At 35.5% G+C, this 13,715-nt stretch overlaps 1 protein-coding gene across 8 annotated transcripts in view; it reads left to right on the top strand.

Moving 5' to 3' along the window:
• The window catches only part of PPP1R12A (protein phosphatase 1 regulatory subunit 12A), a 149,372-nt gene that overhangs the window by 71,340 nt on the left and 64,317 nt on the right, over positions 1 to 13,715 (top strand). For all 8 annotated transcript variants that reach the window (XM_036865562.1, XM_036865569.1, XM_036865564.1 and 5 more), the window contains exon 3: positions 6,960 to 7,078. In XM_036865562.1, coding sequence (XP_036721457.1) covers positions 6,960 to 7,078 — 119 coding nt within the window. The remainder of the gene's footprint in view (positions 1 to 6,959; positions 7,079 to 13,715) is intronic.

The following is a 13,715-nucleotide window of genomic DNA, read 5'->3' as shown; positions in this document are numbered from 1 at the left end:
AGCAACTGGGCCCGTGAGCCACAACTACTGAGCCTGCGCATCTGGAGCCTATGCTCCGCAACAAGAGAGGCCGTGATAGTGAGAGGCCTGCGCACCGCGATGAAGAATGGCCCCCGCTTGCAGCAACTAGAGAAAGCCCTCGCACAGACACGAAGACCCAACACAGCCAAAAATAAATTAATTAATTAAAAAAAAAAAAAAACTTACTCAAACTTGGCAAAAGATATAAACCTACAGATTCAAGAAGTTTAGCAAATTCCAAACAGGATAAACCAAAGCAGTTCTGAAAACAAAAGACAAAGTAAAAATCTTGAAAGCAATGAGAAAGGAACTACTATAACATTGGGGCAGGGGGCATTGCATTAAAGCAGACTTCTCATCAGAAACATGGAGACCAGAAGGAAGTGGCACAACATTTGTCAGGTGCTGAAGGAAAAAACTGTTATTTTAAAGAAAACTTTCAAAAGTTCCAGGTCAGAACTTTTGTTTGGATTTTTACTGTAATAGTTACTTTCAGCTGTTTTTATTGTGATATAGAACTTCAAATATGAAATAGGAAAGTGCATTCCCACTGAAGATGCATAAGGTTATTTACACTGATTTTATGTTGCTCAGAGGCTTCCAAAAGAAAGTAGCATTTATTTACTTATTTATTTTAAAATATATTTTATTTATTTATTTTTGGCTGTGCTGGGTCTTTGCTGCTGCACGTGGGCTTTCTCTAGTTGTGGCGAGCGGGGCTACTCTTTGTTGCGGTACACAAGCTTCTCGTTGCGGTGGCTTCTCTTGTTGTGGAGCACGGGCTCTAGGCGTGTGGGCTTCAGTAGTTATGGCACGCAGGCTCAGTAGTTGTGGCACACGGGCTTAGTTGCGCTGTGGCATGTGGGATATTCCTGGACCAGGGATTGAACCCGTGTCCCCTGCATTGGCAGGCAGATTCTTAACCACTGCGCCACCAAGGAAGTCTGCATTTATTTTTGAAGCTAATAGTACAATGTTCTCTTACCCGTCTTTGAAAAGTTCAGGTAGCTTAGTTTTCATAATTTCTGTCTCATTTGAATTTTCAAGAAACAACTATTTCAGTGGTTTTCTGACTTTGTGGGGTTTTTTTTTTATTGTGGTAAAAATATAATATTAAATATATCATCTTGGCCATTTTGAAGTGTATGGTTTAATAGTGTTAAGCATATTCACATTGTTTTGCAGCAGATCTCTAGGATTTTTCATCTTGCAATACTAAAACTACCTGGTAAACACTAATTTCCCCTCCCCACTCCCCTAGCCCTTGGTAACCACCTTTCTATTTGCTGTTTTTATGATTTTGACAACTTTAGACGCTTCATATGAGTGGACTCATATAGCATTTGGCCTTTTGTGACTGGCTTATTTTGCTTACCATAATGGCCTTGAGATTCATCTGTATGACAGAACTTCTTTTTTAAGGCTGCACTGACGTTTTGAATTTTAAAAATTCTTGTATTGAATACATGAAAAATCCATGTGTTGGTTAAAACAACTTCTTGATACTAGTTTTTCTACAGTAAATAAAACAATGTACATTGTTTGAACACTAAGTATACTCAGCTCTTGCTGATAAAATTTCTTTCTCTTTGTCTCTTTGATTACTATGTTCTCATTAGCTTCTAATTTAAAGACAAGGGCTTTAATTAAAACATCAAATTTTTAAAATGAACTATTTCTCCTTCTCAATCTCTTCTGTGGTTTGGCTTTTGACAAAACTCAGAATCCAAGATAATTATGAGACTGTCAAATTTGTCTGCCGAATTCAGTTAACATTGAATCATTCTAACCCAGATAGAATCCTATCCATCTAGTATACCACATCCAAGTTGCAACTGATAACTTGGTTAACAAGTTTTACACCTTTTATCAGATTTTTAAATTCACACGTATGCAAATAATTTTGTAGAAATCCATTTGGATCATGTCTTGAATTTGAGGTTTATTAATTATCCAAAATTATTTATTGACTCAAAGCTGTAGGTTATTATAAATCTCAGTAAACCTAGCAGTTTACCATTTTTCACTTCAGTAATTTATAATGATTTTCATCATTCAATAAATGGCATCTCCTATGTTGGCCTCTTTGTATTGCTTAAGGACATCATTAACCATTGTTAAGCAAATAAAAGCCTGCCCTTTTTTTTTTTTTTTTTTTTTTTTAACTCTGAAGCATTCAAAAAAGTTACCCATCTGAGAAATAGCCTAATATTCTGACTTTCAGTTTGGGACTCCTGTGTGAAATCTTCATAGTTTTTTTTTCCCCCCCCCAAGAAATCTTACAATAAATATAGTGTATTTTTCCTAATCAGCAGTCCCATGAGCTGCTTTTAATACCCCAGCCCTTTTTGTTCTGAAGGAAATCTGACCATCTGTTTTCAGTATCTCCAAGGGTCCCACAAAGTGAATTTCTGGTATTCCAGATAGCCTGTATTTTGTTTCACATTATCTTAAACATTGCTTTCTAAGTGTGATGATTTTGCATGATGTGATAACAGAATTTTAATTTTATTTTTAGACATTAACTCATTTAAACATAACACAGCCCTGTAAGTTACCTATAAGCTAGGTTTCAAATGTTTTAAGTTAATGAATATCACACAGCTGTCAAGAAACAGAGGTGGGAACCAAACCCAAAGTCTGCAGAATTTAAATGTTTATGCTTTTTTTTCACCCAACCAATCTTTGAATGGCTTTTTGAGATTATTCGTGGTAAATAAGAATTAATGCCATGGGGTTTTATTTATTTATTTATTTAATTTACATTTGCAAATAGTAGTTCTTGAGTCATGGAGAGGTTTGTGAATTGTATGCATACATATTTTATACCTAAACTTTTGGCTCAAGGATTGCTCCAGGCCCTACTTCCCGCCAGCAGTTTTCAGAACTTTACTCTTGTTAGTTTCTCTTAACATCTTTCCTGTTTATATAAATTTTGGATTGTCTCTTTTTGGCTTTGACCTGTTATTTCCTTGAGACTCTGCTTCCCTCTGCTAGCACTGCAGCCACTCTGAGGTCTTCCTTTTATTCTGTCTTTACATCCTGTGAATGATTTCTAATACCTAAGCAAAATATACGTGGTTTTATGTAAATTTCTTTAGTTGTTTGAGATTTTGCCTAGCAGGATACGTACATATTCCCCTGGAGCATAGCACAGGTTCTACTCCACTAATATCTTATTTTTTTGCTCCAGATTCATTTATTTATTTATTTGTAGTATATAAATATTCATTAGTTTTATATTACATTTTTTAAAACTGTGAAACAGAAAAAGTTTCTTCAGTTCAAATATGACTTCTGTTTGTAGAAGTCCCCATGAAGATTATAAAAAGGAAACATTGTTTTGCACAAGGAGAAATGTTTATAACATATTATTAATTATTAAAAATACCAGGCTACAAAATGGCATGGTAGCCATTTTGTGGTCTAATATACATACACAAAATAAACTTGCTGCAGAAAACTAGGATAACAAAAGAATCCCCCCCTTCCCCCGCTACGAAAACCCCAACTAATACAAATCCCTCCTAATGTGGGACTTCTCTGGTGGTCCAGTGGTTAAGACTTCACAATTCCACTGCAGGGGGCGCAGTTTTGACCCCTGGTCCGGGAACTGAGATCCTACATGCCGCGCAGTGCGGCTAAAAAATAAAATTAAAAAAGTAAAAAAGTAAATCCCTCCTAATGCTACCTCTGTTAACTTTATAGTGTATATTCTTTCCTTTTTCTATCTTTCTCTTTCTATGTGTGTGTGTCGTGTAAAAGTGACATCTGCACACAGATATCAATAGCTAGTTGGTAAAGTCCTTCTTAAAGCAAAAGATTGACAGACCTGACTTCATACAACCTTTAAATTTCACTCAAATACAAAATGCTGTAAGAAAAGGTTTGTTTGTTTTTTTAATGTGGTGACAATATGGAAAAAATATGTGCAACACATCTATTTGTCAGGAGGGAATAACTTATTTTTTTGTGTATCATTTATTAGTACCACCGTCGATCTATCACAGACAAGTCAAGAACTTCAGTGTATCATAGACACCTTCCTCGCCCTCGCTTCTCATATCCAGCTGATCTCTAGTATCTCCTAGATATCTCTGGAATTTATCCATTTCCTCCATCAAATTCAAGCTTCCAACATAATTTTTGTCTACTGCTACAGTAGCTCATTAGCTGGTCTGCCTACTTTCATTCTTTCTCCATTCTCATTTATTTTCCATACTTCACAAAGTGATCTTTTTGAAACACATACTTGATCGTTTACAGATCTTACAAAATAAACATTCACTGACTTTGGGGTGTACCTGACATATTATCTAGAGATTGATTCTTTCATTTACTCTCAGGAGAATGAACCAAACCCTTGCCTAGCCATACACACTTCCTGTCACAGGTTTTTGGTGCCTTTTGTTCTCTCTTCTGGAACATACTCTCCTTCCATTATGTTTGCTAGTACCTATATATTGTTCAGAGAATCCTTTCCTGACCTTACTAAATCAAATTATTCTATTATTCACTTGTAGACATAACTCACTGTTATAAGACATCGAAGTTTTACATGTATTTAGGTAATTAATCTAGCTCTCTTTCTAGATTATAAGATCTTTGAGGGGAAGATCTGCATTTGTTTTTGCTTACTATTATATGCCTGACATGTAACATAGTGGTAGATACATAGTAGACACCTGTCGTCAGCTTTGGCTGCTGTAAGAAAATGCCATAAACTGGGATGCTTAAACAACAGACATTTGTTTCTCACAGTTCTGGAGACTAGACAGTTCAAGATCAAGGTGCTGGCCAATTCTGTGTCTGGTGAGGGCTCTTTTCCTGACTTGCAGATGGCTGCCATCTTGCTGTGCCCTCCATGCAGAGAGACAGTGAGCTCTACTCTCTTCCTCTTTAAAAACATTAATCCCATCATGGGTTCTCCAACCTCATGACCTCATCTATACCTAATTACCTCCCCAAAGCCCTACCTCCTAATAGCATCATATTGGTGGTTTGGGGTTTCAACATGAATTTTGGAGGAACACAAAACCATTCAATCTATAACAACACCCCATAAGTATCTGTTGAGTTAAGGCACACATTAAAAATATAAGCAAAAGAAGTAAATAAGAAGTTCACAAAAGGAGAAAATACAAATGCTAGTGAACATACCCAGATTTTTTTTCAAACTCGTGTGTAATCAGGAAAGAAAACAATGATAAGATGCTTTATTCTCATCACGTTGAGAAAAATTTTAAAGATTGATAATGTCAAATGTCCATTTAAGAACACATCCATTAGGAGGATGGCATTAAATAAAAGTATGATCCAGCCATATTGTAGAATATTTTTCAGCTATTAGAAGGCAAGTGTTGCACTCCAGTACATTTAAAGTAATCCCATTAAATTTTTTTTTTTTAATAAATTTATCTATTTATTTATTTATTTATTTTTAGCTGTGTTGGGTCTTCGTTTCTGTGCGAGGGCTTTCTCTAGTTGGGGCAAGTGGGGACCACTCTTCATCGCTGTGCGCAGGCCTCTCACTATCGTGGCCTCTCTTGTTGCGGAGCACAGGCTCCAGACGCGCAGGCTCAGTAATTGTGGCTCACGGGCCCAGTTGCTCTGCGGCATGTGGGATCTTCCCAGACCAGGGCTCGAACCCGTGTCCCCTGCATTGGCAGGCAGATTCTCAACCACTGCGCCACCAGGGAAGCCCCCTAAAGTAATCCCATTAATTTTTGTTTTACAAAAAGAACCTCAAAAGTGACTGTATATATTTCTTTATAGACACACATATAAATTCATAGCAAAGGTACCAGAAAGATATTTGCCATGCTGTTGATAGTGTTTATCTCTGGGGAGGGAACATGACAACAGAAGGAGAGACGTAAGGGAGTTTTTTCTTTTTTTCTTCTGTTTTTAAAACTCTGAGGGCTTTTTTTCCTTCACTGTTTTGATAATGCGAATATTGTCATGTAGCCTGTAAAAAAAAAAAATTTACAAATAAAAGTTAGATTGATTAGGAACATCGGAAAAAAGGGAGCCATTCTTTATATATAGAAAAGTAAAATCAGGGATGCCTAAAGAACATGGCTTAATCTGGAACTACAAACAGTTCCATATTGTTGGAGTCTAAAGTGTGATACAAGAAGGAAGAGGAATGAGGCTGAAAAGAAGACAAAACCAGATTAGTAAGGGCCATGTAGGTATGTTTTCTCCTAGCATGGACAACCATTCAAAGAATTTTAAGTTGGAAATTGACTCCGGTTGTGTTAAATAGATGATTCTGGGAGATGTGCAGTTGGCATAGTGAAAGAGATTCACAACCATTTTGTATCTGGATCCCTTTGGCAGGTTTGATGAAGCCTGTGAATATGTTCTTAGTATTGTGTTTTGGATGCATAAAATAAAATACTGAGTACAAAGTATGTATGTGCTTCTTTAGTAACACATTAAATAAAAAGACTTAGTAGTTGGTCTAATAATTACCTTAATTTCAAAATAGTGATGAACATACACAGTATTTTAATATATCTGTATCAGCTGAATGACCTTCTGAATTATGCCCATGAGCCCAAGGTTAAGAACTATTGCTTATGGCATGAGACTGGGAGCATGAAGTTCAGTTAGGAAACTAGTCAATATGGAGATAATGAAAAATCTTAATGATGACAGTCTGAAATAATCCTATGAAAGACTTTGTAATTATTTTAAAATAACATTTTTGTATTAGTTAATTGGTGTACATTATAGAAAAATTTTAGGAAATGTAAAATTTTAAAAAGGAAAGAAAACATGCTTCATGGTAGTTTCTTAAAACTTAAATAATACCTATGCTATCCTTGGTTTTTATTGCTGCTCTTGCATAGGAGCTTGCCTCATTAGCTATGCATTCAGTCTTATTTTGATGATACCATCATTGCTTAACTCTCTTCCCTTTAATTTTACAGGTTTTTGATTGGTCAGGGAGCACATGTAGGAGCTGTCAACAGTGAAGGAGACACACCTTTAGATATTGCTGAGGAGGAGGCAATGGAAGAGCTACTTCAAAATGAAGTTAATCGGCAAGGTAATGTAACCAACCTAGATGGAAAATATGTTTAAAACTGTTTTGTAAAGAATATGATACTTGACTTTTTCAATAAATGATTGTTGACATTGAAGGGCAATCGTAATTTGAGTGGAAAAAAAATCAGTTTACCTAACAATATGTGAAGTAAGGTTCTACTTGAAAAAATATATGATTCTTAACTCTACGTCTTTTTAATATTTTTAAAGTTGAAAGAAGTATCATGAGTGGTAGGGTAAGGTGTGAAATTATCTGTCAATAAAAGCTTTGGAGAGAAGTAAAACAGACAAAGGGGATAAGGAAGTGTACGGGGTGAATGAGACACATTGCAAATTTAAAGAGTGGTCAAGAAGTCGTCACTGATAAGGTGGTATTTAAGCTAAGGTCTTACTGGGGTGATGGAATGAATCATGTATGTCTGGGGAAAGAACATTGCATACAGAGGAACCAATGAATTCAAGGATGGGAGGGTGCCTGGTGTTTTCAGAGAAGCAGCGAGTGTGACCAATATGACTGAAGCAGGCAGAACAAGGAAGAGGCTGGAAGGAGATGAGGTCACAGAAGTAGCAGTGGACCATATCACATAGAGCCTTGTGGGCCATTGGAAGGATTTTAGCTTTTAATCTGAGTGAAATAGTGAGCTAGTGGAGGGATTGAGATAGAGGAGTGACATGATCTGACTTGCTTTAGAAAGGATCTCTGGGGCTATTGTGTTGAGAATAGATTGTAGGAAGGTAAGGGCAGCAGTAGGAGAATGGCAAGGGCAGGAGTAGGGTGGTAGTAGACAAAGTGATGAGAAAAGATTGGATTTTAGATATATTTTGAAGGTTTGGCCAAGAAGACTATTGAGTGATTAAAACTACAGTGTGTAAGAAGAAGGCAGGGAAGATTCTAAGATTTTTGGTTTGAGCCACTAGATGGGTGAAGTTTTTATGAGAGGTGTGAATGTTGTGGGAAAAGTAAGTTTTGTAGGGAGAGTTCAGGGGTTCATTTTTCAGACATGTTAAGTTTGTTTTGCCTATTAGATATCCAAGCAGTTGAATATGTTAATAGAGAGAGGTACAAGCTGGAGATATAAATTTGGGAGATGTCAATTTATAGATGAGGAATGATTGCTTATGGGTAGAATTTCTTTCAGGAGTGATGAGTGTTCTAAAACTGTGATAATGGTTGCACAGCTCTGCAAATTTACTAAAAACACTGAATTGTATACTTTAAATAATATGTGAATTATATCTCAATAAATATAAAGCTGTATAATACAGCAATTCCTCTTCTCGACATATAACCAAAGAATTAAAAGGAAGGTTTCAAAGAGATTTTTGTACATCCATGTTTATAGCATTATTCACAATACTAAAAGATGGAAGAAAACCAAGTGTTCATCAACGGATGAATGAATAAACAAAATGTAGTATATACTTACAGAAAATGCTGCTCAGCATTAAGAAGGAAATTCTGACATATGCTACAGCCTGGATGAACCTTGAGAACATTATGCTATGTGAAATAAGCCAGTCACAAAAAGGCAAATACTGTATGATTCCACTTAACATGAGGCACCTCAAGTACTCAAAATCATAGAGAAAGTGGAATGATGGTTGTCAGGAGCTAGGAGGAAGTGGGAATGGGGATTTGTTGTTTAATTAGCATAGCATTTCAGTTTTGCAAAATGAAAAGAGTTCTAGACATTGATTGAGCAACAATGTAAATGTACTTAACACTACTGAACTGTCTACTTAAAATGGTTATTAAGATAGTAAATTTTGTCATGCATATTTTACAACTTAAAAAAACTAATATATATATATATATATATATATATATATATAAATTACTGTGATTTTTCACTATATTAAGTTATGTCTAGGCAGTGATTAAATGGGTATTATCAGAAGAGAACTGTGTTTTCCTAAGGTATGGGATATTGGTTTAGAAGGTTGACTCCTGCTGAAATGTGGTTCATCAGGAAATAAAAGCAGAGAAATAGAAGCTAAGTCAGTTCCTTGAAAAGAGATTTTTATTCCTTGGGATTAGGAAAATTCGTAATGACTACCTGGTTGTTAAAATAAAAAAAAAAAATCTTAGGCACTAAAACTGAAGAAATATTTAAATGCCTAAATAGAGTTGAGGCATTGTAACAAGTGGCTGAAGGTACCTGGAGCTCAGGAGAAACAAGACACACATTAGGAAAGTAGTCATAACTGGAGCTTGGATAAATACACAGAAGAGCTTTTAACAGCTGTGTCCTAAGCAAGCAATTTTGGAGTAATGGGATCTTCAAGACTTGAAGAAGCTGGAAGAATGGGTATAAAGCATCACAACCTGGATGAAGAGTCCCTTATCTGTCCAGCTTGCCCTGGTGAGTGCCCAGATAGATATCAACAATATTGTTTAATAGTAGTTAGCAATTATTATGAACTGGGAAAGGCATGGATATGTACTGAAAACTTCTTGTCTTTAGTTTCCTTCTATATAAAGGAAACTGTTAGCAAGGCTGATTTTAGTTGTAATGATTCATTCAGTTTTGATTAAGGTGCCAGCATATGTTCTGAGTGCTGGGTATTTTTTTTAAGAGACACACTTTGTTCTTAAGGATTTCACAGTGTATAGAAGTGACAAATATATAAACAGAGCCCCACAATGCAGTGTGCTATGTGCTAAAATATAGGTAGGAACAGAATGATGTGGGAGAACAGAAAAGCCTATGACTAACTGTTTGCAGTAGTCAGGAAGGGTTTGAGAGTGATGACATTTGAGAGGGAGTTTACTTGGCAAAGAAGGGGGGTAGTGGACAAAAAAGGCATGTGAGACAGGGGTATCAACACGTGCAAAGAAAAGGAATTGGAGACATAGCATACGTGGAGAATTCATTAGAATTGGAATGGAGTAAAAAAGTCAGGATGGAATTAGTATGAGGTTGAGGCTTGAAAAGATTAGGCTGGAGCCAGATGGTGGACATCTCTTTTGTAGGCATTAGACAGATGCAACAAAGATCCCCAAGCAGGAAATTAACCTGATTGGATTTGGTTTTTAGTAATAAAGCAGCTGATGGTAATCTGGAGGATGCATTAGAGTGAGGGATACATGGTGGCATGCCTTCCTTGAAGAAGATTCTTCACTTAATCCAGGTGAAAGATGAAAAGGGCCAAAATGGTTACACTTAAGATGGAAAAGAGCAAAGAGCCAGGACTGTTTTCAGAAAATATTAAGGTAAAATTAAAACAGCTTGGTGGTGAATTGAATGTGGAGATGCAGGAAGAATTGAGGCCAGCTAATTTGCCTCCTGAAGTTTCCAGTTTAAGAAGTGATGATTGGATAAATTCACACGGGGAAAATGTGGGACAAAGCAGGAACGGATTTAGAGAGTGTATGAGTTTGTTTTGGGATATATTGAGTTTGGTTGCTAAAGCACATCTAGATGACAGTGTTCAGTGCACTGTTGGAATTTAGGAAATGTCAGGATGGAAAATGTAAATCTGGGAAAATAATAGGTGAGGGGAAATTCTGGAAAATAGTGTATAGTATGACCCTGAAACTGAAAAGTAAAGAGCTGATACTAAAAATAATAGCTAACTCTTATTAAATACCGATTATTTGCCAGGCATTGAGCAAAAGGCTTTACATGCATTATTTCATTTCATCCTCACAGCAATTCTAAGAAGTTAGTACTACTGTCACCCCATTTTACAGATGAGAAGCTGAGGCTCAGTGATTTGCCCAAGGTCATACATGTAGGAAGTCGTGCTGTATGTAGTTCAGTCCCAAACAGTGTAACAGATACCTTGAGCTCACACTCTTCATCACTGTACCATACTGCATTTTATTAGGAATATCTCCTAGAAAATATTTCATGATATTCATTTTATTCATATAATGGGAATACATGAATTTATATAGCATAACTTTATTCCGAAGAAACAAAAGATAGAGGCATCTCTAATAGAGTTTAACATTTATAAAAAGAGCACCCTAAATATATCTCTAGTAATGACAAGATTTCTCAAATTATTTATCCTGGTATGAAAGTTATTATTTAATATTTTAAAATTCTTTAATCACTCTTTTGGCTCTTATTTCTTTTTTTTTTTTTTAACATCTTTATTGAAGTATAATTGCCTTACAATGGTGTGTTAGCTTCTGCTTTATAACAAAGTAAATCAGTTATACATATACAATATGTTCCCATATCTCTTCCCTCTTGTTGGCTCTTATTTCTTATTCTAATATATTTGATTAACAACTAGTCATGCTTGAGTAGATTGCCTTTGAAAGTAGTAATGATTGAATAGTAGATGAAAGTATTTCTGGTTTATGTTTTAATGCAATTTTCTTTATTTAGTGTGGGACACAAGTCAATTTTTGCATTTCTTAGCTAACAAAATTCCAATTTGATTTTATTTTTTCTTACCTATGAGAATTGGCTACATTTCAAGCTAACATTTACTGTTTTTTTTATAGCAGTGACAGATGTTAAATAGTCTTATCACTTTATTATATCACACCCAATTTAGTTCAATATACATTGTTTTTGTTGCTTAAAAACCTTGCAATTATAGGTGGATTAAGGATCAGTTAAATTCATTATAAGATCTTCTTCCTATTAGACCACGATGCAGTAAAAGAGAAGCAGAATCATAGACTTTTAGAACTGATCATGATAATTAACACCTTAGTGCTTATTCCTGATCTAAACACTTCACATATAATATTAATTTAATCCTCGCAACATTGTGGATAGGTATATACTTTCATTACTCCTACCTTACAAATAAAAGAACTGAATATTAGTGTAGATTGTGTCTTGCCCAAGATAATAGAGCTAGTAATTGGCAAATCAGGGATTGAAACCCAGCAGTCTAGGTTCAGATCTGTGTTCTTAACCCATTATACTAATATTCAAAGAAGTTATGGCTTTCTCAAGGTTGCTAGCCTAGTTAAAGCACTGGAATTAGAAAACAAGTATTGTAATACATAGTCCAGTGGGGTTTAAACAAAAATTAATTGTCTATTGCTCTACTCAGTGGTATTTTTGAAAAGATTTTAAGAACAAGAGTGTTTTTTTTTTTCTAACTGGATTTTCTTAAGCATAAGAAATTTCTCTTCACATGTACTTTAATTTTAAACTTGAGTTGTATTTATATATAATTCATATAAAGGCACAATTTGGTGGCAACAGAGGGTAACTGCTTTGTAATTAGGTGAAGATAGCATGAAATTAGATAAATCCAGAAGTAAGAAGTAGCTGTTTTTTTATTTCAAGTCCAGAGGAAATTTAGAATAATAAAAGACAATAGAAGTCAGACTCTTTAAGATGATAAAGAGAAAAGGGATAATGATAATAAAGATGTTCATGTATTAAAAGATAGTGAAAAAAATTAAGCATAAGAAAATAAATCAGTCTGAGAAAAGTCATTTAGTAGAAAGATTATTCTTAATGTATTAACAATTACAGCTTTATAATTTCTTTTATGAATAACATTAGAAGGCATTTTAAATAAGATGGGCTGATTATCTTTTGAGAGGAAATTTATATATGTATAAAATTGCATTATTATAGAAATGGTGATACTTTGTAATTAAAGATTATAATAAGTTTTGTCCATTACATATATAGTGTATATAATTGTTTTTATAAAGTCTATTTGGAAAACCTAATTGCAAGTTTCTTTCAAATGTAGTAATGAGGGACTTCCCTGGTGGTCCAGTGGTTAAGAATCCGCCTTCCAACACAGGGGACGTGGGTTCAATCTCTGGTCACGGGACCAAGATTCCACGTGCCATGGGGCAACTAAGCCTGCATGCCGCAACTACTAAGCCCACACACTCTAGAGCCCGTGCACCACAACTACTGAGCCCGTGCGCCGCAACTACTGAGCCCGCATGCCACAGCTAAGACATGGCACAGCCAAATAAATAAATAAGTAAATATTTAGGAAAAAAAAAGAAAAATTCAAGAGGATAGTTGGTTCTAACACCAAGAGCAAACATTTGGGGAAAAAAATGGGATCTCTAGTTTGAAGATGACTTTACCTGCACTTCTGTAATCTCGGGATTTTAAAAATGTTTTTCAGTCATGGCCTACTTTTTTGAGATTGAGCTTCAACTGAACAGTTTAGTTGTGTCTTGAATAAATGGTAATTTACTAAGCAAGCAAGGTAAGGATACATTCCAGATAGAGGATACTAGCTTGCACCACAGCACAGGCACATGATGTACTTGATCTACGTGAAGATCTATATGGTTAGAACACTGGGTGATGATAGAGGAGAAAGACTAGAGATTAAAAATGCATTGAGACCAAATCATAACAGGCTCTGTCTGCTACACTAAAGAGCTTGAGCTTTGTCTTGTAGGAGGTGAGCAATCATTGACAGATTTTTTATAGAAAAGAGAGATGATTGTATTTTGATACAGAAAAACCAGTCTGGCGATGATGTGGGGAATGACTCAGAAGGAACTGAGGAGAATGAATTAAGGGCCAGCTGTAGTCATCGAAGTGTGAGACATAAGACGAACTAAAATAGTGATTAGGGGCCATTAAGAAGACATTTTAGGAAAAAAAAAAGAAGACGTATTAGGAATGGCAACTCAGAATCTGCTGACTAATTGGATGGAGGCTGGGGATAAGGTAAAG

The sequence above is a fragment of the Balaenoptera musculus genome, chromosome 10 (assembly GCF_009873245.2).
Source record: "Balaenoptera musculus isolate JJ_BM4_2016_0621 chromosome 10, mBalMus1.pri.v3, whole genome shotgun sequence".
Classification (NCBI taxonomy): domain Eukaryota; kingdom Metazoa; phylum Chordata; class Mammalia; order Artiodactyla; family Balaenopteridae; genus Balaenoptera; species Balaenoptera musculus.
The sequence above is the reverse complement of the archived record's forward strand: the minus strand, read 5'-3'. Positions and strand labels throughout refer to the sequence as shown.